The sequence below is a fragment of the Nyctereutes procyonoides genome, unplaced genomic scaffold, assembly GCF_905146905.1.
Source record: "Nyctereutes procyonoides isolate TBG_1078 unplaced genomic scaffold, NYPRO_anot_genome, whole genome shotgun sequence".
NCBI classification, from domain to species: domain Eukaryota; kingdom Metazoa; phylum Chordata; class Mammalia; order Carnivora; family Canidae; genus Nyctereutes; species Nyctereutes procyonoides.
The window spans coordinates 33069592-33093218 of NW_026575140.1; the positions used below are offsets into that span (position 1 = coordinate 33069592).

Below are 23627 nucleotides of genomic sequence, written 5' to 3' on the forward strand. Positions count from 1 at the left end.
CACCTCGGGGGTCACCCTTTGCCCGGGCTGGGCAGTCCTCCCCGAACGGCGTGCCCTGCCTGGGACGGACTCTGCCGACCCTCCTTCGTGGGGAAGGCTCCGGGATCCCGCGCCCACTGATAGTCCCCGGGGCTGCCCACTGATAGTCCCCGGGGCTGCCCACTGGACGTCGGAAGGATGGGTCAGCGCCTGCTCACCACGTCACCCGAGGGCCCAGGGGTCCAACCCCGCCCCGCCCCCCCAGCAGAGCAGCCGTCAGCGCGCACGCGCAGACCGTCCGCCCTCGGGCCCCGCCCCACGGAGCTGCGGGCCAGTGCGCACGCGCGGGCGATTCCGGCCGAGAGGGGTAGGAAGTGGCGGCGAGACGCAGGCGACGTCCGCCCGGCCGGCTAGAGCGGCCGCCCCTGAGCGCGGCGCACCGGAATCGGAAGCGGGGCTCAGCCTCCCCCGCCCGGGGAACGGCCATCTTGCAAACTGAGGCGGTGGCGGCGCTGCGGTGGTGCGGTGGTCTCGGTCCCGGCGCCGTGAGGCTCTTCCTTCCCTGCTCCGGCCTCGACCACGGCGAGCCTGAGCGCGGCGGCGGCCCACGCGCGGCGACGGGGAGAGGTGAGCGCGCGCCCGCCCCGCCAGAGCCGGTTCGCGCGGAGGGCACGGGGCCGCTGCCAGTCTTGTCTCCGCCCGACCCGCCGCTCGAGCGGCCCTGGCCTGGAGCCTCCGTGCGCGGAACCGGAGGTCGGTTACGGCGGGGCGCCCGGGGCTCCGGGCCGGGGTGCTCCTCCGGCCAGCGTGGAGGTGAGGTTGGCCCCGCGGCTGGGGCTCCTGCGGAGAGGCCTCGGGCTAGTGGCTCGCTTGCGGGCACCTCCAGGACGAGCCGGCGTAGATCTTGGTGTGTAAATGTCCTCGGAGTCAGGGGTGGGGGGGCGCTGCTCCTGAGCCCGCCGCCGCCTCAGGCCCGGCGGCTCGTTCCCTGAATCCCGGCAGGTGTGAGTGTGCCTGGGGCGAGGCCTGTTGGGCCAACAGCCGAGAGAAGATTCAGGTGGTCGGGGTGGGAAGCCGCAGTCGGTGGCCCCGCTTGGGCCCCGGGCCGCGCTCCAGCACTGAGGGCGCTTGCACCCTCTCCACGTCCGGCCACATGTGCACTTCTAGCTCTTTTTCCAGCCGGTACCACTAGCTGGTCTGTATTTAATCCCCCTGTGGTCCCCGGCCTCTTTCAGGCCTGGCATAGCTGGTAGAGGCAGTGCCGCAGCCTGGGGGGAGTAGCGCTAGTAGGTGCACAGGAACTCCCCCAGCAGAGGAGCGGGCTGCTCTGTCCATTCCCAATGAGGGGAACTTGGTGTAGTCTAGCTTTGGTAGAAAGAGGCCTCGTTGAAAAACCGGTGGTGTCGGTCAGGCAGGGTCGGATCATGGTGCCTAGGACTTGCAGTTGGTCATCGGCACTGTTTGGAGGTGTTGACCTCTGTGGCAGCTCCCTGCTCAGACAGGTGCACCAATGGTGATGGGGACGCCTCCATCAGCCCCGGGAGTCTGTCCAGCCTGTGAAGCAATCCTGGTGGAGAAAGGAGAAACTTCCGTGAAAGTCGTGGGCTTGGGTGTGTCACGTGCCCTGGTGACTGGTCAGGCCAAGGTCTCTTGCCACACTGTCACTGAGTTACACTTACATGGAGAAGGAGAGATGTGTGGAGAGAAAAGGAGCAGGGTGAACGGATGCTGGACCCATGACAAGTGTGTCGATGGGAAGCTGAAGGGGCTCCTGTCCTGGGATGTTGGTTCAGGCTATTTTCTTTCAGTTTCTGTATGTGAAAATTGGTTATTCATGCTGTTTGTTTGTTTTAAATGTCTGCACTCTATTTCTTTCAGACTTCTACTCTATGTGCCCTGTCTGTGGGGATTTGCAGGAACTTGAGACCTGCTTCATAGTGTGTGTAGATGCTGTGGACTGGAGAGGCCGTGGGGCCCTGAGTGAGGCAAAGGAGGGGTCGGTGGGGAGCCCTTTCTTTTTTATGAACTGAGTAGTTGATCATGAATGTGATTTTAAAGATCATGCCTTTGGGAGTAAGAAGGAGAGAGAAGTTTGTGACTGACCAGGCAGGATCCCTTTAGTTTTGTGCAGCTGTCCAGTAACCTTCATTAAGCATGCAGCCTGTGCAAACATAGTGGTATTTGAATTATCCACTGAATTGTTTTACATATGGCAGAGCGTTAACCTCACGGTGACCATTTAAAAGAAACTAAACAAGTCTGGTGTAGTGGTTCTGCTTTTGGGTCGTTGCTGTGTTTGTTATTAGGTATTGTTCCCAGGTGAGCCACCTGGCCCACTTGGCTTGGCCAGGAGCTTGGGGGCAGTACTGTGCGGGAAAGCACTCCCTTCTCAGGCTGTTTGCAGCCTGTTCCTGCTGTGAGTTCACCAGCATCTCTGCTGGGGCCTGGCAGGCACCTGCGTGGTGTGGAGCTGGATTGCAAGGAGGCTGGTGGAGGCATTTGACTAGGGAAATCAGGGAGGCTTTTGAGGGACTTCACTTTTGAGTTGGGCCAGAAAAGGCCTAAGTGATTTTTCTGCCTGTAGAAACCAGGTTGAGAAGCAGCTGTATGGTTAGGATAAGGAGGGGTTTTGAGAGTTGGGAACTAGGAGGACTAGCTGGGACTCCTGTGTCGAGGGCTTACAGGCAGGGGGAGGTGTTGAAGTTTATTTGCTTGGTTATGGGGGAATCTTGAAATGCTGTGATCAGAACTGTGGGTGGAAAAAGTTAATCTGACTGAAGTATACAGGATGGACAGAAATGGGGCGAGACTAGAAACTAGGAGGCCAGTTGGAAGGCTTTTGTGATGGTTAATGGGAGTAGTAGTGAGACCCTGCATTAGGGTAAGTGGAGTGGGAACGGGAGGAGGAGGGGAACAGAAGCTCTGAAACTTAGGGGCCCCAAAGAAGTGCGCTGGGCAGTGGTGTGCGGAGGACTGCTCTGCAGGCCCTGGGGTGTAGAATAAGCACGCTGAGTCCTGGTTGTCATTTAAGGGTTTAGTGCTCTGAGGGCAGGAGTCCGCAGACCTCTGACCTGATGGAGCAGAGGGAGCTGTGGCTGTTGCTAGGGAAATGAGCACGCAGAGGCTCTGAGGTGGAGATGAGGAGGGGCAGGCATCATGGTGGGAGGTGGGGGTGGAGTCACTTCAGGTTTGTGCAGGCCCGAGGTCAGGGTGGAGGTCCTGACCCCTGATGTCCAGTGCTGTGGCAAGATGGGCTAAGATCTCTGAGTGGCAGCGTCAGTAGCATGGAGGAGAGCAGGACAGGTATGGCTCCAATCTGCCACCACTGTAGCCTGGAAGCTCCTTTCTCCTTTCCATTCCTGTGTACCCCTACGTGTCCTCTGTCTGTATCATATTTTAGACCAGTGACTTTCACACTTTATTTTTAGCAGCAGAACTTTTTTGCCTTGCCATCTTAAGGGAAACTTCAGTTTATGTAGCAGTTCGAGTTGGAGCTGTTCTGATGTCTGTGAGGGTGGGGCGCTCTATATTCTCTCTCACCATCCCTCCCCTCTGCCTCTTAGCATAGCTGAAGTGTCCCAGGGCCCCCTGAGCCAGGCCACGTTCCTCCTCCTGAGTGAGGCTCTGACCTCGCTCCTGGTCCTTAGCCTTCAGTGCTGTCCTCCTGTGCCATCTCATCTCCTACTTGACCTTCACTGAACTGTCCAAGTGATCTTTTTTCTTCCCTTTTAAAAAAAGATTTTTATTTGTTAATTTATTTGAGAAAGCATGGGTGAGCGTGCATGCATGAGTGGTTGGCAGGGGTTGCAGAGGGAGAGGAAGAAGCAGACTCCCCGCTGAGCAGGGAGTCTGACCTGGGGCTTGATCTCAGGACCCTGGGATCATGAACTGAGCTGAAGGTTAGATGCTTAGCCAGTGGAACCCCCCAGGTGCCCCACGTCCAAGTGATCTAACAGAAAATCTGATCTCCTGTAAGGCTTGGGCCTATAAACTTTTTGCTGTGCTGCCTGACTGCCTGGCCTTGCCTCCCTGGCCAGCCTTGTCAATCTCTGCTTACTGTGCTGTGACCCCTTACACACTGGCCCAGTGCTCTTTCCTGGACCCATGATGCAGCTCCTTCTGTGTGGAGGGTACTCCTTTTCCCTCTTCCCAGCATGTGTGTCAGACTTCTGAGCATCTCCTCTCTCCAGTCTCAGAGAGAAACCCTGTCTCTGCTATTCTGTACCTCCTATCCACTTTTGACCAGTGGTAGATGTGTTGGAAAATGTTTAACAATAGGCTTTTGGTGGCGGTTGGTTTGGGGTGCATCCTAATTTCCGTGGTATAGACGTTTTGTTTGCACAGAGTTGTAGAGAGATCCCCAGTCACCCAGGAACACTGGTCCAGGCTGGCTTCTGCAGACCTCTACTTAGAACCCTTTAAATTAGGTTTTTCTCTCTATTTAGGTTCTTTGAGGACAGGAGTGAGGCTTTGTGTATGTGTGTGTGTGTGTGTGTGTGTGTGTGTGTGTGTGTGTGTTTAATCTTTGCATCTGATATTACATAAGTGAAGGTTGTGGCAGGGCAGACGGAAAAGGAGAATCTGCAAGTCCTGCAGGCGTCTGAGTGGGTGGGCAAGTCAGGACAACCTGCAGGCCTGGGTTCTGGGTGGCTGGGATTAACCGTGCATGATGATGGGCTGCAGAAATGAAAGCAGAAGTTGTGGGACTGCTGAAGCCATCTGTGGGTGAGGGAAGCAGTGGCATGTCTTTCATTTCTTTGTAAACAGAAATGTTTGTTTTTCATAGATGAGCAGCAACAGCAATAAAAGAGCTCCAACAACAGCAACCCAGCGGCTGAAACAGGACTATCTCCGAATTAAGAAGGACCCGGTACCTTATATCTGTGCTGAGCCCCTCCCTTCCAATATTCTTGAATGGTAAGGCTCTGCACTGCCATTCACCCCACACTGACTGTCACCTGGTTTCTCTGCTGGCTTGGTTGGGTAGCCTTGGTGTTCCCATCCTGGCATTGGGAAAGGTGTGTTAAACCTTTTCCAGATGCCAGTACACTGATTCCTACAGATATGCCCTGGTTGTGTTCATAATGGCTGTCAGCCTGGGCCATGATGGGGTCTTCCTTAACCGCTGCATGCTGGGGCTGGAGAGAGAGAGTGATGGAGAATACCTTTGGGGTGGGGGTGGGATGCTGGGTCTGCAGGATCCATAGGCGAGGCTCTGGGGTTTGGAGGTCTCAAAGTTGTTGATGGGGACACTGCATTTCTAGACTCTCCTCTTGCTCTTTGCCTCTTGGTGCTGTGAAGTAGTTTCTCTTGCCTTGGAGAGTTTGTGACAGAGGGTCAGCAGTCCTAATACTTCAGCACCTGACACTAGCCTGGGCAGCCCTTGGGCTGACATGACAGGTTCTGTACCTCACAGACACTTATTTTGTAGTGATTCTTTGGCTGTGTTCAAGTGTGGTCTTAGTAGGCTATGTGCTTCTACAGAAATGCTGCCATTATGAGATTTGTTGGTGATTTTGTGGGAAGTAAAGCATAGGGCTGAAATGGTAATAAGCATTTTCTGTTTGAAAGGTATTTTGTGTTTTGATCTTAAAAAGTGTGTTTTAGGGGTGCCTGAGTGGCTCAGTTGGTTAAGTGACTCTTGATCTTAGCTCAGGTCTGGATCTTAGAGTCATGACTTCAAGCCCCATATTGGGCGTGGAGTCTACGTCTAAAAAAAGAAAACCATTTTTTTTGAAAGTTTTTAATTTTTTTAATTTTTAATTTTTTAAATCCAGAGAACATGGATTTAATTGAGTTACAAAGAAATACTTTTCAGATTGGACAGGTGTGCAAGGATTCTGGATCCACCTCCCTCGGCTTAGAGCCATGGCAAGTGAGGTGGGCCTTTTATGCACGAGGCTTTAGTGTTACAGCAGAACTCTCCCTGCCCCCAAGCAACGAAAACCAAGCATGGCCCCACACACAGGATTGGCAGATGCAGGGATATCCTCATTGTCTGGGGAGCCTCTCCCTACCCATGAATTCAGGTCCCCAGGTTTAGTCATCCACAAGGAGGATCTGCTGCTAAGGTTTATTTAGTACAGTGTTAAAAACAGCAAGATCAGCAAATGGAAAAGGCACTGGGGGCAGGGTCCCTAGGATACCAGGCACAAGCTTCCCATCCCCATGGGCACTCACAGGACTTGGTGTGACAACAAAAGTAAGGTACTGTCCACCAGGGAAGCCTGTTAGAGACCTAGGGTGCGGGATTTCCAGTGGGAGCAGGTCATGTAGGCACCTCTGCCTGGCACCTCCCAGTGTTCCAGACTCCCAGGAGGAAGGTAGGCTTCCTTTCAGCATGAATCTTATTTTTAGCACCAAGAATTTTGGCTCAGTTGGGGTGGTGGGACCCTCTCCCCAGAACTGGCTGAGGATAGCCACATCAGGCCTGCTGGACGAGCTCTTCTGCCAGACTGTGGATGGCCTCTGAGTCAGTGGTGCCCATCCCTTGCTCTGGTGCTCAGGCTGCTGGGCTCTCTGTACTCTCTCACTGCCCCTTTGCAGTGTTCTCAAGTTGGGCACTGGAATTGGGAGCTGTGACAAATTAAGGCCATGTTCCTGGGTGTGTCATGTGCTTGGTTAGCTCTGAGAGTTGTTCCTGGTCGGCCAACATGGGATGGCAGTGTTTTTGGAGTAAAATGTATCAGCTAGCAGATAGGTGGTGTATGGTCCACAGCATTAAAATGGTGTTTGTGGGAAGAGAGGTTAGTGTCTGGTCTTGCATTTCTGGTTGGTTCTACTTTCTCTTTTGTGCTTTTCGGTTAGTGTCTGGTCTTGCATTTCTGGTTGGTTCTACTTTCTCTTTTGTGCTTTTCTGTTTTGTTTGAAAATCCTTAAGTCCAAACACTTCTTGACATAGAGCTGAAGCTCTTGATTTGCATGGGAGAATGGTGTCTGGGTGCTGCTTTTTGTCTGAGGCACGTGGGCCCCACCTGGGCTTGGGCTGTGTGTGAGGACTTCAGTGATGGTCATGGGCTGTCCCTGTTCCTCCTGCTGGAGGATAGCTGCTCTGAGGTCATGCCTGGCTCTCCCAGAACCTTGACAGACTGGGGGACCCAGAGCCCCCCTCCTGTCACCAGCTGCTCCCTGCTTCACCTACTTCATGATGTTTGGGCATACTGAATGAAGAATGCAAGTTTCCAAGTATACCTCAAGAAAGTATGTGAAATTAACATCAGAAATTTTTCAGGTGACTGCAATGATTAGAGAGGATTTGTTTCTTGCATCTTGGACACAAAAGTACTTTGTGGGAAAACTGGGAGAAACAGTTTCTAAGATTCTGTTACAAAGTGACTAAACCATCTGCAGTACAAGTTCACCTACTGAATGTTTGTGAATGTCTAGTTTTGGCTGGATCCTACCAACCCCAGCCTTGAAGTGACTCAGAATTTGGAGAATTTGCCATCCCCAGAGCCAGCTGATTTTCTTCTCTCCCTCAGGCACTATGTGGTCCGAGGCCCAGAGATGACCCCTTATGAAGGTAAGTCTTTGATCTGAGAGGAACAAGGGGCTATTTGCTATCTGAATATATCTCTCCCATCAAGCCCTTTGTATTTGTGAATTATGCTCTATTTGGGATGTGCATCAATGAGGTTGGACTTCCTTGGAATCCATCCTGGTGTTTCTCCAAATCCTAGAAGTGTTTGGTGTTGCCATTGTGTTGTCTTCAGGGGCTCTCTGGAACCTCAGAGTTGACCCAGCTACTGACTTCAGTGGGATCAGAGCTGGAAGACAGGCCTGGTGAGCAGTACAGTGCGGCCAGTTTCTCCTAGGGTTTGTTCAGACCAACATGAGTATTGTCAGAGAAAAGATGTGTTTATTGGGTACTCACTCTGCTGAGCCCTCTGAGCTAAGTGGTGGGCCCCTTTGTGGATGGGGTACTGAGCCTTAGGGAGGATGCAGAATCTGCTCTGGGTCAGCTGGCACCTCTGCTCTCCTAACTGCTGCTGAGGCTGATCTGGTGATGCCACCCAGGGTCCTCTGGTGTCTTACAAAGTAGACCTGGGATTAGATCAACGAGTCGGAGGTCCTCAGGGAGCCTGATGCCAGCTTCAGGGTGTAGGCCAGGTTGGGAGATGAGCCATGGCAGGGCAGGCCCAGGGCAGAGCTGTGGCCAGGTGGGCAGTCCTCACTTCGGGTGACATCTACCTTGACATGGGGGTTTTGCGTAAGATTTCACTGGAAAACAGTCCAGCTGCTGGAGAACATTTGGCATATGTGTCACTAGCTTTCTGAGAACTCTTCTTGGGTGCAGGAGTTCCCTGTTCTGGGGAAACAGATGCAGAAGCCTGTCTTAGGGTGGGTATGTTAGTATTATGTTGGGGACTCTGAATGCCCAGCCATGGCGTGGGCTTCATGGTCTTGAAGTGGGCTTCCTAGAAATACATCAGAAAACGGGCTTCAGGGATCCCTGGGTGGCACAGCGGTTTAGCACCTGCCTTTGGCCTAGGGCACGATCCTGGAGACCCGGGATCGAATCCCACGTCGGGCTCCCGGTGTATGGAGCCTGCTTCTCCCTCTGCCTATGTCTCTGCCTCTCTCTCTCTCTCTCTCTCTCTCTCTGTGTGTGTGTGTGTGTGTGTGTGTGTGACTATCATAAATAAATAAAAATTTAAAAAGAAAAGAAAAGAAAATCGGCTTCAGGGCCGTCTGTACAGATCATGTTAAAATGCTTGTTAAGACTACATGTTCTCTCTCACAAGGGGCATTGTGCTGTTGTTTTTTTTTTTTCTTTTAAAGATTTTATTTATTTATTCATGAGAGACACAGAGAGAGAGGGGCAGAGACACACAGGCAGAGGGAGAAGCAGGCTCCATGCAGGAAACCTGATATGGGACTTGATCCCGGGACTCCAGCATCATGCCCTGGGCGGAAGGCTAAACCACTGAGCCACCCAGGGATCTCCTGTGCCTGATTTTTAAGTTTATTTTTTGTAGTTTTAGTATTTTCCAAATAAGTAGTGAACATTTATTAATTTTGTAACCAGGCTTGTTGCTGTGCAAAATGAACCTGGACAGGGTGCAGTTAGCTGGGAGAGGAGAGGGCAGGCCTGGAGTGAAGGTGTGCAGGGCTGGGGGTGCAGGAGACCCCCATTCACCCACACTCTGCCTGCATGGGGTCTCCTGACTTTGCAGAAAGAGGCACCGTGCCCTCTTTCCAGACCTAATGCTGTCATAATGCTTCCTTGTGTCTGGTATTCAATTTCTCTGCTGATTCTGGTCCTCAAAATTCCCTTCAGAGACAGAACTTTCCCTGCTGCTGCTGCTCCTCCTTCTCTCTTCCTCTTTCCCTTCCTCTGCCTCTCCTCCCCTCACTGCCCACCTCAGTACCTAATCCTTCCCCTTTGTCTCTGCCCATCCCCTCCTCCACTCTGCAGCCTGCAGCCTTGCCTTCTGCTGACCAGTTTCATTCGGGTCTAGAGGGATCCAAGGGGCAGATCTCAGACCTCAGTGTCTGGGGCTCTGTGGACCTGGATGGTGTTGACTCTGGCTTACTCCTTACTTGGTGCTCCCCTGACTTCTGGATGTTCTGACTCTTCCTTCTCAGTCTCTCATGGCTCCTCTACCTGTGCATGTCTGGTTGACTCCGCATTGGTTGTCCACTGACCCTGTCTTTGCTCTGGACTCCATAGCCAGGTTACTCCTGGTCTGCTCCAGGCACACCGATCCTAACAGCTCAGAAATAGTTTCCTGCTAGTACAAGTGTTGCTAAAGATTCTCCCTTTGTTGATCTATAGATTTTACACAATTCTGTCAAAGTCCTAACAAAGGTTTTTTTTTGTAGACATACACAAACTTATTCTAAGATTTTTGTTTTAAAACTTACACAGAAGGGAAGAGAATCTAGAATAGTTAAAACAAGAATAAAGTGGGAGGAGTCTCTCTGCCTGATTTTAAGACTTATGTAGCTTCAGTGAGCAGACAGGAGGGAATGCGGGAATGCAGGTCAGTGGAACAGAGTAGAGAACCAGGAACAGTCCAGCACAGCTGTGGCCAATGGAGGTCTCCCCCCACCCCCACTCCCTTATTTGCAAAAGCAGTTCAGTGGAGGAAGTGCGGCACTGACGTGCAGCATCATGCTGGGCGCTGTTCTCCCTGGCCTCCTTCCAGGGCCACAGTGCTCTCTGTAGTGTCTCTGCCTAGGGCTTTACCAAGGCTGTGCTCGTTGTTCTGTGGACACTTGGAAGGAAGGATGTGGGAATTGTTGCCATGGGAGACATGCTTCCCTGTGCTCCCTGAGGACTTGACCTCTGGGTGAGGCTCCATCCTCTCAGGTCCCCTACCTTGCCTCTTCACCTTTTAGGATGTGCCTTCCTGGCCCATCTAGTACAGATCCTCCCAGAATTCATCATCTCCCCTTGAAGGTCCTCACCTAAATGGGGAGGAGTGCTTGCTTCTCCAGTTTGTGCTGAGAGGTGTTTGCTCCCTGTGTGGTTGCCTGTGCTTGGCTCCTGCACAGAGCCCTTCCCTCGCTGGGAGGTTTTCACCTCACATTCTTCCAGTAGATGACAAGAGGTAGAGTTGCTGGGTCAGTGCAAGTATTGAGAATTCCCTTTTCCTGGCAGGTTTCCTCAGGAGCCTGCAGGTTCACACTCAGGCAATGAGGCCGTGTCTGCCTTCCACTACCCTCCACTGAGCTACACATGGCAGCCATTTCCTATGTAGTACTGAGCCAACTGGTTCAAGTGCACTTTGGCTGTTCCTGCTTCCTCTTGGGAAGAGCACCTGTTTGTATCGCTTGATTATTTTCCAATTTGGGTTTTCTTGTGATTTTGAGTGAGTGTGCCCCAAGAATCATTTATAGTGTTAGTTACTCACTGATGGACTTGTCTGCCTGTTTGGGTTGGCCTTACAAGGGACACTACTAGCTCATGTCATCCCTCCACTACGGGCAGAGCTTGGGGTAGAAGATAGTACCCATGTGAGGTGGCCAGGGGTCTGGTGGGAAGCCCATATGAGGTGGTGAGGTCGTCCTACCCAAGAGTGGCATTGGAGCAGAGATGTGTGGTGCTTTGGGACTAGTGTGTCCCAATTCTTGAGGTGGGACCACACCCAGGGTGCAGGGGACAGCAGGGAGCGCAGGTGGAGGTCAAGGCAACTCATGAAGCCTCACTGAGCAGTCATGCATATGCACATGTCGCTGGTTATCCTGTTAGTGTGTGTTCCACTTAGCCTGCCTGTGGTGGGCCCAAAGGTCTGCATATCCAGCAGGCTCCCAGTGCAGCCCTGAGAGGAGGGTGTGAGGCTTCAGGTAGGTTCAGGCCAGCAGGAGTGGGAGGTGAGCGGGTAGGAGTGAAGGCCGTGAGATTAGCAAGGTCTCCCAAAGTGTTGAAGGTGCAGCCAACAGGATTTGCTGATGGAGTTAGGTGTGAAATGGTGGTGGAGACTGGCAGGGAGCTGGGGTGGCAATGAGGCCTCCCAGATTTTAGTCTGAATGGCTAAGAGGGTGGAGTTGCTGTTTGAGGGGAAATAAGTGAAATTCTGTCTTGGACCTATCTGGGCAGTGTTCTCTCTTGGTCCGTCTGTGGGTTGTACCCCCGTGTCACGGGAGGCTGTGAGAACCCAGAAGTGGGAGTGGTCAGGGGGAGCACCAGAGGAGCCAGTCAGTGGCCAGCACTTAGGGGGGTAGATGGGGATGGCACCATGCCAGGGTGGGGCTCAAGGAGACAGGGCCAGGAATGCCACAGTGGGGAGGTCTGCTGATGTCAATGTCAAGGTTGAGGACCAGGGTGGGAGGAAGAGCTTGTCAGGGCAGACTTGGACAAGATTCTCCAGGGATGTTCCATAAAGGAGAGTGAGCAACTGTCAGGAGTTGGTGGGAGTGGCAGTCAGAGTTTTGTTTTTTGGTTTATTTAAAGTGGGAGAAATGACAGCAGTTTTGCTAGCTGCTGGATGTAGTTTGGTGGAGGAGAAGAAATAGTAGTGCAGGAGAGAGCGGGTCTGAAGAGGGGTGACCTCAGCTGACATGCTGCAGAGGAGGGCAGGAGGGGGCCAGCAAGGGGCCTGGTGCAGCTTCTCTTCTGATGTTCTACTCTCAGTGAGAGGGCACAGGTTGGTTGAGCATTAGTCATGCAGGGCAAGGGCCACTCCTAATTTGTGGTCATGAGCCCCCAGTGAGACCTTCAGCAAGACTCTTGTGTTCCTGGTGGCCAGCAGGTGGGCACAGAGATAGGGGAGAGCATGTGGGGTGGGACACTAGCCTGGAGGCTGGAATGGGGCTGAGCGCGAGGGGTTTGCCCCTACAGGAGTTGTGCTTTGGACTGTAACAAGGCTCTTTCTCTGTTTTGATACAGGTGGCTATTACCACGGAAAACTAGTTTTTCCCAGAGAATTTCCTTTTAAACCTCCTAGTATTTATATGATAACGCCCAATGGAAGATTTAAGTGCAATACGAGGTAAGGCATTTCTGCTTCTCAAGTGTGAGTGTGGTCAGGCTGGGGGTGTGCTATATTGAGTGGGTCCCTGTTTTTCAGGCTGTGTCTTTCCATCACGGATTTCCATCCAGACACGTGGAACCCTGCTTGGTCTGTCTCCACCATCCTGACTGGGCTCCTTAGCTTCATGGTGGAGAAAGGCCCCACCCTGGGCAGCATAGAGACGTCGGACTTCACGGTGAGGGCTGGAGAGCATGGTTGCATGTTGGCAGTTCCTTTCAGCAATGGGAAGAGCGGGCCGAGCTTCCTCTGGGGTCTTGGGAGGGGCAGGCAGTCCTTGTGAACTGGTTTTTATTTCCCCAGTGTTTAAGTAGGAATCAAGTCTAATGTTATTAATTGATAGTACTGGTAAGATAAGCCTTAATAAGACTAAATTAGTTTGTTGTGAAGAGAAAGCTTGTTGAGTGCTCTCAATGATAGGATAGCAGCTTTTGAGGATAAAATAGTCTTTAGGATTCAGAAGAATTGAAATTAGTTTTTGGGCTGATATTTCTATTCTCTTTTTTCCTAGAAAAGACAACTGGCTGCACAAAGTTTAGCATTTAATTTGAAAGACAAAGTCTTTTGTGAATTATTCCCTGAAGTCGTGGAGGTAAGGAACAGAAGCGAGCAGTCTTGCTCCCTCCTTGTTGGAAGCACTTTCAGATTCAAATCTTCCAGAGAGAAGATGGTGCTTTTGTGTGTCCCTGTGCTGCAGATGCTCAGCACAGAGTGCACCTGTGTCCACATGCATGTGTGTGGAGCTGACTGGTGTGGGCAGCCTAGGCCCCTCCTCAAGGTGCTCAGGGGCTGGGAGGAATTGGATGTCAGGGCCTGGAGCGCCTCAGGTGGACTGCATGCCATGGGGGGCTGGCATGGACCCTGCTCTTGGTCTGGGGCCAGGGGGCTGCTCTAAGGTGCAGGCCATGGTGATTCCATGTCACTTAGGACCACTCTGTCAAGGGCCGGGGAGGTGCAGGTTTGGTGATTGTGACAAGTCTCTGTACAAGCAGCAGTCCCCACCTCTGAGAGCGGCTATTGGGATTGAGCACATGCTCCTGGTGGATCTTGGGACTCTTCCTAGTCCTAAAGGAACTTGTTAGTTTAGACCAACCCCTGTTTCTTTGTTTTTATTTTAGGAAATCAAACAAAAACAGAAAGCCCAAGATGAACTCAGTAGCCGACCCCAGGCTCTCCCCTTACCAGATGTGGTTCCAGATGGGGAAACACACCATGGTCAGAATGGGCTTCAGCTCCTCAATGGGCATGCACCAGGGGCTGGGCCGCACCTTGCAGGGCTCCAGCAGGCCAACCGGCACCACGGACTCCTGGGCGGCGCCCTGGCGAACTTGTTTGTTATAGTTGGGTTTGCAGCCTTTGCCTACACGGTCAAGTATGTGCTGAGAAGCATAGCGCAGGAGTGAGCCATATGCCGTGGCCAGCAGAAGTGATCAAAAACGAGGGACACTGGGCCCAAGCTTGCCATGGGCTGGCTGGACGTGCCGCCGAGCGCAGGGTGGACCTGCCTGACTCCTGGGGTTAGCTTTTTAAAAACCTTGAAAAGGAAAACAAAACCAAAGTGTGTAATTTGGATTTAGAGGAGATGCAAGATCCTCAGCTCCCTGACCTCGCTCTGGGGTCTTTTGGGGACCATGGAGCTTGGGTGTCGAGGAGGGGCTTCACGCTTTGGTTTTATAGCTTATCTCCTGTATCGTCTTTTGGACCTGTTTTAGTAAACCTGTTTTTCATTTTATTAGATTTGGTCACTTACAAATACAAAACTCGATTATCACATATTCTGCGTGCATTCTTGGTCCACTGGAGCCCTGGCTCACCAGGCAGGGGCAGTTCCCACAGCTGCACCCAGCTGGCAGGGACCGGGGGCCCGCCATGGGGCCCCAAGGCGGGCCAAGGACAGACACAGGTGGGGTCCAGGAGATGTGGTGTTCAGCCTCAGCATTTGAAATGTGCTTGTGTCCACTTGGGAAGAAGCGGTCCCTCCTAGGAATGTGGGTTCTTCATTTTGCTGAGGTTGAAGTTCAGCATCTGCTTGCTGGCTGGCCACAAGGTGGCATCCTTCCCCTGAAGAGCCACCCTGTCCTGTGTGATCCTGAGGTGGTTTTCCCTCCCCCCACTTCCCTCCACAGCCCTGCCAGGCTGGGTCCCCCACTGCCACCTCTGGCTTCCCAGATGCTGTAGGCGGATGCCCTTCATGCCCACAGGAAGGTCCCGGCAGCCCTGTGGGGGGTCAGCACCTGACAGGCAGGTTCTGTGCACCTCGGGGCTCCCTCACCCTTGGTCCAGATCTGTGGTTCACCCTGTAGATGGGTTCACACGTTCCTTTTCACAGCTGATCCATCCATGTCCGGTATGGGCTCTTCCCTAGAAGACCGCACACGGCTCGGGCATCACAGGAAGTGACGGGCCCGTGGGCTGGATGCGGCTCCCATCAAGCCCCTGTTTGATGATTTCACTTGCACATCATTTGAAAGTGGTGCGTGTGCAAGTCTCAGGCTGAGGTGCTCTGATCTCACTCCAGGGCCATAGGGCTTCAAGTGCAGCCATGCACTTGTACGTCTTCGACATTCTTTGGATTTTGATCAGTTTATTTAAAATTGCTCTATAATTTACCACTGTGTGTATTTAACTCACTCTTGTGAACAACATCTTCCATTATATCTTTGTTCCTGAATGCTGTGCTTTGTCTCTGTTGGAAACCCATGTCCGTCTCAGGCGGTTGACAGGCTAGCCTGTGGGCTGGCCAACAGCATGGCCTGTGACAGGCTGGAGCTACTGTGCAGTGTGGAGGCGCCTCGTGATGAGCTGTGGGCCCTGGGGCAGTGCCACGCTGCCGTGCTGGTCCAGGCCTTGCCTCAGTCCACGGCTGGTATCTGACCCAAACACATAGTGTTTCCTGTGGTTTTCAAGAGGCAGATTACTTAGCAAATATTTTACTTAATGTAGGTTTTCTCGCCGTATGTGAAATCTCAACTATTAAAAACTCTTTGTCAACGGTAGAAATAGATCCGTGCTGTACAGAGCATTCACCCAGTGTCCAAGGTGGCGTGCTATCTGAAGTGACCCGAGGTAAAAGATGACCTTGGGGTGCCTGGCTGGCCCAGTTGGAAGAGCAGGCGACTCTTCATCTCGTGGTTGTGGGTTTGAGCCCCACGTTGGGTGTAGAGATTGCTTAAAATAAATAAAAGTGAAAAAAAGTTAAATGAGCTTGTCGTTTGGGTCTGTACGTCTGACCCCATGATGTCTCCACTGCTGTCCCTGGAAGGGTTCCTGGTGGAGGGCAGTTGGGCCTCCTTAGGCCACCACCCGTGGAACATGTGTGCCCCAGTAGTTGGCCCAGGTGAACTCCTGAATGCAGGCCCCTGCTGAAACTGATGTTGCATGGACCCAGGAGAAGCAGTCCTGGAGGCATGGGACATGGTCTTGGCCAAGGGCCTCCACAGCATTTCTGCCCCACAAAGCTTCCCCAGGCTCAAGTCTGAGACCTGAAGGTGCAAATGCAGCTGTGTGGTCTGGGTCTGAGCCTGCAGTGGCCCCCTCTGTGCCCGGGGCATCATGGGGGCAGGCTGCTGTGGGAATGATGCCCTGGGTTGTGGCTGTGGGTGTGGAGGACCGGTCGCTGCCTTGAACCCTCCTCAGGGCCAGTTGGTATCTGCAACAGCAGGGTGGGGAGCACTGGAGAACAGGGTCTCCTTGGTGGTTTCCAAGCAGCTCCTGTGCTCAACGGGGATGCTGGGCCCCAGGAGGACCCATGGGATGTCGGGGAGGGGCCACTGACCCTGAGCCCCGGGGGGCAGCATCCCCTGCAAAGCATAGACTGAGACTCAGGAACCAATGGGCCAGGGGACTGGCTCCTGCTTCCTGCTTATTGTCCAGGTGGCTGGGGTGGGAGCAGGGTTTGGGCGTGCAGGTCATATTTAGGCTTCCAGGTGGGCAGGGCAAAAGTGGGTCCTCTGCATTGTGGCCCCCTTCACGATCCAGGCATTGAGAGCTGGCTTACCAGCTGGACACCCAGAAGGGCCAAGGCTTCAATAGCAGGTGCAGGGTTCACCATCACTGGCCTGTGAGGTGACCACCTCTCCCTGACCCTGGAGACACGCTCCTCACATCTTCCCACCAGGCTTGTCTGTGGGGCAGCTCTGCCTCTACTTGCCAACTGTGGATGTGGTCTGGGGCTGGGGTCTGCTTTTATCATTCCTAGCAGACATCTGAAAATTGAAGAGTGCCCAGGGGACCCTTACACTGCCACCAGGACCAGTGTGCTCTGCCTTTCTCTAGGCTAGACTGCGAGCAGTGGCTCCCACGGGGGCTAGCCTTGGCCATTCCAAGTCTCATCTGCCGAGGGGCAGCTGTGGGCCCTCTTGGGCCCCTGCCATGTGGCCAATGAGTCTGGCAGGCTTTGTTGGCTTGAGCTGGCCCCGGCCATCCTGTTGCCTGCAGTGTGAAGGTGGTTAAGGAAGGCCCTAACTCTTCCTGGGACCCGCCCACTGTTTCTCAGGTCCAGCTGGGGGAATCTTGTGCTCCTTCTCCTCGGGCTGGACACAGCTACCCAGGCAGGGCTCACCCTTGTGCTGAGCTCCAGATTGCCAAGGCCTGGGGACTCCTCTCCCTTTCCCCTGCTAGCTCAGGATAGCAGGAAGCCAAGAGGCCTGGCTGGGTGAGGGCACTCCCCAGCGTTGCTTTTGTGCCCCAAGAAAAGGGGAGAGGAGGACTCCAGCAACTTTGGTCAGGCCACCCACCATTCCTTTCTACAGGGTCAGTCCTTCCCCTGGGTAGCCATGCTTGCCCCTAGTGGAGAGCCAGTGCCCAGGGTCACCTAGGCCAGGGTAAGGCTGGGAGACCAGTAGGTCAGCTGTCCTGCTTCCTGGGTCCTGCCTTTCTCAGGAGCTGGGTCTGAATTGGCCTCTAGGCATCACCAGGGCCTGGGGGTGGGGTCGGGGGGACCTGTGTCAGAGGGAGGGGACCCCGAGTGAGGTAGGTCATACATAGGAAGGGCAGCTGGAGCTGTTGGTCCCATGGGAGTTTGTCACTACACTTGGGCTGCCTGGGCCACCACCCTGAAGGGGTTGGATGTGAGGTGCCAGGAGCTTAGTTGGAGTGAATTTGCCTTAACAGTTTCCAGGGTGAGATGATCCTCCTGGGGAAGGGTGGGGGCTGTTTCCAAAAGTAGGGAGTGTCTGGGGGAGGTGCAGCCCCTGAAGCAGCCTGACACCCCGTCCACGCCCCCACGCCCCCCCCCCTGCCGCTGGCCCACGCCCCCAGGCTGGCAGATCAGCAGAGCATGAGCCCTCCCCCTTGGAGCTTTGGGGAGGAGGGGAGGGTTTATCTGGCAGCGCACGCTCGGGCAGCCAGGGCACTGCGTGTGAGGGGAGGCAGCGGCAGCGGCCCTGGCCCTCTGGAGCAGGAGACGTCTTCACCTGCTGTGTCCCGTGTCGTCTGCCCATCGTGGTGTTCGCCCTGCCTGCACATGCAGCGGGGGAAGCCAGGCGGCCCCTGGGCCCGTGTCCCCGCATGTGGGCTTTGAGTGCCGGCTGCACTGCCGCCCCCATGAGCACACCTGGGTGTCCCTCCTCACAGCGCTGAGCCGCCACCAAGGTCTGGAGCCACCAGGCGCCATGCACTGGGTTTGCACAGCCGCTGTCGTGGCCCTCCTCTGGCTGCAGCTTATGCTCTTTGGGGGTGTTGGGGCACGGCGGGAGCCCAAGAGGCCACGGCAGCCCAGCCAGCACACTGAGCCCACCGCCACCACGTCCAACCACGAGGGGCTGCTGGGCTCCCCCAAGGTACGTGCGGGCTGGTTGCATGTGGGTACGGGTGTGCATGCACTTGTAGGCTTCAGGGGGCCCCTGGTTCTCAGCTGTCCCCCTACATGCAGTCTCTGCCCTGTCTGGCTCTCCAGGTCTCTCCATCCTGTCTTGGTGGAGTGGGGCTTTGGGCAGGATTTGCAGCAGCTGCTCTTGGAGCAGCCACTGGGTGCCCCCCACACCCCTAGCTAGGGGAAGGGGAGGGGGAAGGAGGCCTTCCCAGAGGGGCTGCACTGAACCCTCTGAAGCTCCAGGTCCTACATGCTTCTAGCAGCCTGCTGCCATTCCGTGTAGCTGCTAATTCAGGAATGGGTGGGGGGAGCTCTAGACCCTTGTTGGGGATCCAGGTACCCCTCAACTTGAGTGGCCTGAGAGGCCGAGGTTAGCCTGGACTCTGTGCTTCCTGGAGGTCCTTGCCCTGACTGCCACTGTGTAGTGAGCACCCCAGATGGTCTCTGGCCTCAGTCTGCCCCTGGGTTCCCCTCCACCCTCTTGGGCCAAGTCTCTCCAGAGTGGGTCTTGGAGCCAACCCCAGCAGCACAGTCCTGGTGGCTTCGTGCAGCTGCCCACCTGGGAGCCGAGGCCTGGAAAGGGAGAGGCGGATGCTGAGGCAGGTCCCCCACCCCCTAGGCGCTCGCGCCTTTGATCCTGGCCTCCCACCTCCTAAGGGCGTCTCTGCGGCAGCCAGCCTGGCTGCTCTCAGCCCACGCGCCCGTTGGAGCCTGAGGCCCCATTTTCTAGATGGGCAGGCTGAGGAGAGGGAGTCTTTGGACCAGCCAGAGCCAAGTGGGCTACTAGCAGCTTCTGGGGGCAGGCATCGGTTAGTCTGGGGACAAGCAGGCAAATCTCTATTCCAGGAGTGGTTTCATGCGGTGGGGGGAAGGGGGGGCCGGGGACTGCACTGTGACATGTGCTCCAGACACTGGGACCCCTGGTGTCCGTGGGGTGGGGGGGGGGGCTGCCATTGGACATGTGCCCCGACACCGGGAGCCCTGTTCTTCCTGCTAGCTGTGGGTTCATCTCCCACCTGCCCTTGCACCTGTGGCCCTTGGCTCCTAGACCACTAATGGACTTGTCTGTCAAGGCTCCTGTGTTCCTCATTCGTGGCCGGGGTGGATGGCAGGCAGGGGTCAGGCAGGTATCAGATATGTGAGGAGCCGGGATATTCAAACGTTCTTGGCTTCTCTCTCCTCTCTGGGTGGGGCCCAGATCAGGGTTGGGAGGCACCCCCCCGCCTGCCCCTCCCACACCCCACCCTGGGATAGAGGCCTGTCTGGGGGTATACTGGGAAGCCCCAGCCGTCCTAGGAACCTGGCTCGTACTGTGGGAGGGATTGAGGGCTGACTGCCAGGCTGGACCCCTGAGTCGGGGCCTCTCAGCCCGCCCTGCTGGGACAGCTCTCTGAGGGCGGCCATGCTGGTGGCTGTCTCAGCCGTTTTGTGAGTGTCCTGTGGGAGCCTGGCCTACAGCCTTCCTCAGAGACAGGCAGCTTGTCCCCAGCCCATGCCCCCTTCCTTAGGGTGAGGCTCTCCTTTGACTTTGGGGTTTAAGGTGCTCCTGCCTGTCCTGCCAGCTCTAGGCAGAAACTGGGCTGAGGAGAGGGTGATTGAAGGGTGGAGGGGGACATGGTATTGGGCAGCTTGCTCTGCCGCTCCCAGCCAGGGGCCCTCCCTGCGGCCTGGGTCTGAGCCTGAGGAGCAGGGCTGGCAGGAGGGCCAAGGCTGCCAGCTCTCACACCTGATGCCCAGCACAAAGCCGGGCCTGGGTCTCTCCTCTCCCCGGCTTGGGTGTCTCTGAGGCTCTGAGAAGCCTCCCAAGAAACTTGCTTCTGCTCTTTACTGCGCCCCCAGCCAGGGCAGGCCCCTGTTGGGACTTGCGGGGTTGCCCCCGGTGTGCATGGGTGTGCCTGTCTGCTCGGGAACTCGGCGCAGTGGGAGGGCACATGGTCGCTCCAATACAGAACCCAACCCAAGGTCCTTGGATGGCAGGTCCTGGCTTCCACAAAGGACCTAAGCCCTTGCCCTGTGTGTCCTGGTCTTGGTCCCCAGGGGTAGCCTGCAGTGCCCTGTTGCCATGTTTCTTGTGAGTGTTCTAAGTCCTGCCTGGGCCCTGAGGTTTCCCACTCTCCGCTGAGGGCAGTAGGGCAGGGCTCATCGGGGCCCAGTAGCCGGCACACTAGCCCTGTCCCCTGTCCCTGCAGCCATCCGAGGCCCTGGGGTCTGAGTTCTCAGATGCACACATGACATGGCTGAACTTCGTCCGGCGGCCAGATGTCGTGGCCTCAAAGAAACGGTGCCGGGGCCGGGACCAGAAGTCGGTGAGCCCCAGGGTCTGCACCCAGGGTAGGGGTGGCTGTGGTCCCACTGGGGCCCTCACTTCCTCCTGCCTCCCTCCAGCGAGGTCTCTCTGGACCCCCCGGGCCCCCTGGGCCCCCAGGGCCCCCAGGACCTCCCGGGGCCGCAGTCACCCAGGAAGCCCTGCTGCGAGAGTTTCAGGAGATGCTGAAAGGTGAGACCCCTGTCCCAGACTCTTGCCGCCTAGGCCTTGGGGGTGATTCCACCCTGGTCCCAAGATGCTGTCCTCACCCTTTCCCCCACCAGAGGCTACCGAGCGCCGGTTCTTGGGGCTGTTGGGCCCATTGCTGCCCGAGGGGACAGGTCGGCGGCTGGTGGCAGAGGCCTTCCACTGTGCACTGAAGGGCCCCATGGTGGTGGAGGAGAAGACGCTGGTAGAACTGCATGGCTTCCAGGCCGTGAGTGGGCATGGGGGTGAGCCCTGGTGTCCTGGGGGCGTCTGCTAGAGGCCCTCCTCACCTGCCAGCAGGGGAAGTGGGAGTGGGGCAAGGTGCTGAGTAGGCTCCCCACTGCTGGGCAGGGTTCACAGTTGGCCTGGGGTGGCCACCCAGCACAGACACACAGGGGGCACCTGGGGGAGGTCATCTGGGTCAGGGTTAGCGGGTCCTGTGTGCCACAAATATAGATGGGGTGCAAGGTGCTCAGGAGCCAGGATGCCCTCTCTGGTGAGGGCTCTGGAGGGTTCATCCATCCCTTAGGGCCAGGAGCCCGTGACCCTCTGCCCTTGTCCTGCCCACCTGGGGTCTGCTTGGGGTGGCGGCTGTTGGTCACAGGCGCCTCCCCCAGGGTGGATGTGCGAGATGAGGGCCCAGGCCCTGTAGCCGGCTGTTCACCTGCTATCCCTCCAGCCTGCTGCCCAGGGTGCCTTCCTGCGGGGGTCTGGCTTGAGCCTAGCCTCCGGCCGGTTCACAGCTCCAATGACTGCCATCTTCCAGTTTTCCGCCAGCCTGCATGTGGGTGAGTGGGGGCCTGGGTCCCCTTGCATAGGGGCCTCCTGCCCCCTCCCCACCTCCCACTGGGGGGGATTGCTTGGGGCCCACCTGCTCACAGCCTTCAGCTGCTCCCGGGCCTGTACTTGGTGGTGTGCCCAGGGCCTGGCCCCTGCCCCCTCTGCTCTGTGCTCCTTGGGGGCTGCTGCAGGCTAGGCCTGTCTCCATAGACCACAGGGAGATGCAGGGCAGGGTGAGACTGCAGGCTCGGGACACAGTACGGGTGCTCGTCTGCATCGAGTCCCTCTGTCATCGACATGCGTGAGTCTTGTTTTCCTTGGGGGCATCCTTGATGCTATGGGGACTGCAGGTGTGGTGCCCAGGGCTGGACTGTCCCACCCGTAGACAGGGAAGGGGCTACTCCAAACACAGAGCTGCCCGTGAACCTGGTGGGGTCCTGGCCTCACAGGCAGCGGTACCCTCACCCCTACCCTGGGGCACTGTCTCCAGGTCCCTGGTGGCCATCTCAGGCCTGGAGAGCCGTGCCAGGGTCTTCACCCTGCATGTGGAGGGGCTGCTGCAGCTGCAGGTGAGGCCGTGGGCTGGGTTGCTGAGCAGGGCTCCTAGGACTGGAGTCTCAGGCCTGCACTGCCCAGTGCAGAGTGGATAGACCCTGGGGGTGGCTGCTGCCTGGTGGGGCTCGAGCTTCATTCGTCCAGATGCTGCCCCCTGGGCAGGTGGGGACTGTGGGTGGTGATGTCCAATGTGGGGTGTCTACAGGCCGGACAGTATGCCTCCGTCTTTGTGGACAATGGCTCCGGGACAAGCCTCACCATCCAGAGTGGCTCCAGCTTCTCCGGCCTTCTCCTGGGCACGTGAGGGCCATGCCAGGGGCTGGAAGTGTGACTGGCCCTCCTGTCCCCACTGTTGACTGTTAAACCTATGCTCACAGCAATAAAGAGCTCTCAGCCCCCCTGTCACCTAGTCACTGTGTCATCATAGGGGTGGGGTGGGGGTATGGCCCTGGAAGGACTAGTGGCCTCATGTCCAGTCTTGAGGGCAGCAGCCTATGACACCTGTGGGGCCAGGGGCCCAGAGTCTCTCATCCTAGGGCACTGGAAGTCCTCAAAGTTGGTGAGTCAGATGGCGGCCAGACACCCCATGCTGTGCCTATCTGGGGTGCAGAGGGCAAGGTGGGGAGCCCTTGGGAAGGCCTTGTCCTGGGGGGGGGGCGTGCAGGCTGCCAGTGCCACGTGTGACCCAGAAGGTGTTCCTGCCCACCCCCAGCTGAGCTGAGTGCTCATGAGTGGGGCAGAGCCCGGGGCTGTCTGCTCCCAGGCTGGCAGGGCACCTTACCGCACCCTGCTTCACCTTGGTGGCTGCCACACCGGGCAGCCGCAGACCCCAGGCGGGGTGACCGAGTCCGGCCTGCAGGTTCTGTGTGTACTTGGAGCCCCCAACCCCCACCCTGTTTTGGCTCCAGCAAACCCAGACCAAAGAATGTAAATTGGTGTTGGGATGTCCAGGCCTCTGCAGAGCTGCCGAGATACCATCTTGGGTTGGCACCTGGGCCCTCGGCAGATGCCTGGGGGCTGGGGGTGGGGCCTAGTTTTGCAGCAGCAGGGCCTGAAGCCCCCTTTCCAAGGCTGAGCAGGGCTGGGCAAGGGGGAGGGCCTGGGCTCTGGGGCCTGCCTACATGCTCCAGATGGGAGGCAGGGCAGGAAGCTATTAGAGGCTGAGGGCCAGCCCTGCCCCTTGGGGACTCTGAAGGCCCTGGGGGAGCGGGGCTGGGGGGAGCACTTGCCCGGGAGGGACCCTCCCTGCAGCCTGCTGAGTAATGAGGCAGGAGAGCGCTGGTGCCGGGCTGGCGGCAACCACGGGCTTGGTCGATGACCCGTCCTCACCTCTCTCCCTGGTCGCCCCAGGGTGGCGTCAGGGGCAGGGGGAGGGGGGGATGCTGAATGGGGATATTCTGGCAGCTTGGGGGGCAGGGGCACCGGGGGCCTTTCTGTGTGTTGGGAGAGGACGTGTGCACAGGGGAGGCAGAAACTTGGGAGGGGGCACTGGCCCCCCTTCCCATCCTTGAGG

At 56.3% G+C, this 23627-nt stretch overlaps 2 protein-coding genes across 4 annotated transcripts; both read left to right on the forward strand.

Moving 5' to 3' along the window:
• Positions 1-424: 424 nt before the first annotated feature.
• On the forward strand, positions 425-14228 carry UBE2J2 (ubiquitin conjugating enzyme E2 J2). Of its 3 annotated transcripts, none has more exons than XM_055306300.1 (7): positions 425-606; positions 4766-4896; positions 7461-7501; positions 12314-12416; positions 12495-12633; positions 12967-13047; positions 13574-14228. In XM_055306300.1, the coding sequence occupies exons 2-7, from the start codon at positions 4766-4768 to the stop codon at positions 13856-13858; spliced, it is 780 nt and encodes a 259-aa protein (XP_055162275.1). In that variant the 5' UTR covers positions 425-606; the 3' UTR covers positions 13859-14228. The 3 variants fall into 3 exon arrangements, with proteins under 3 accessions (XP_055162275.1, XP_055162277.1, XP_055162276.1); XM_055306302.1 differs by lacking the exon at positions 425-606 and adding an exon at positions 632-792; XM_055306301.1 differs by lacking the exon at positions 425-606 and adding an exon at positions 821-886.
• A 3566-nt stretch (positions 14229-17794) lies between these two features.
• Positions 17795-22516, forward strand: C1QTNF12 (C1q and TNF related 12). Its single transcript, XM_055306148.1, has 8 exons — positions 17795-18235; positions 20457-20573; positions 20653-20764; positions 20857-21008; positions 21459-21567; positions 21770-21860; positions 22050-22128; positions 22320-22516. Exons 1-8 carry the CDS (start codon positions 18068-18070, stop codon positions 22416-22418), a joined length of 927 nt encoding a protein of 308 aa, XP_055162123.1. The 5' UTR covers positions 17795-18067; the 3' UTR covers positions 22419-22516.
• Positions 22517-23627: the final 1111 nt, after the last annotated feature.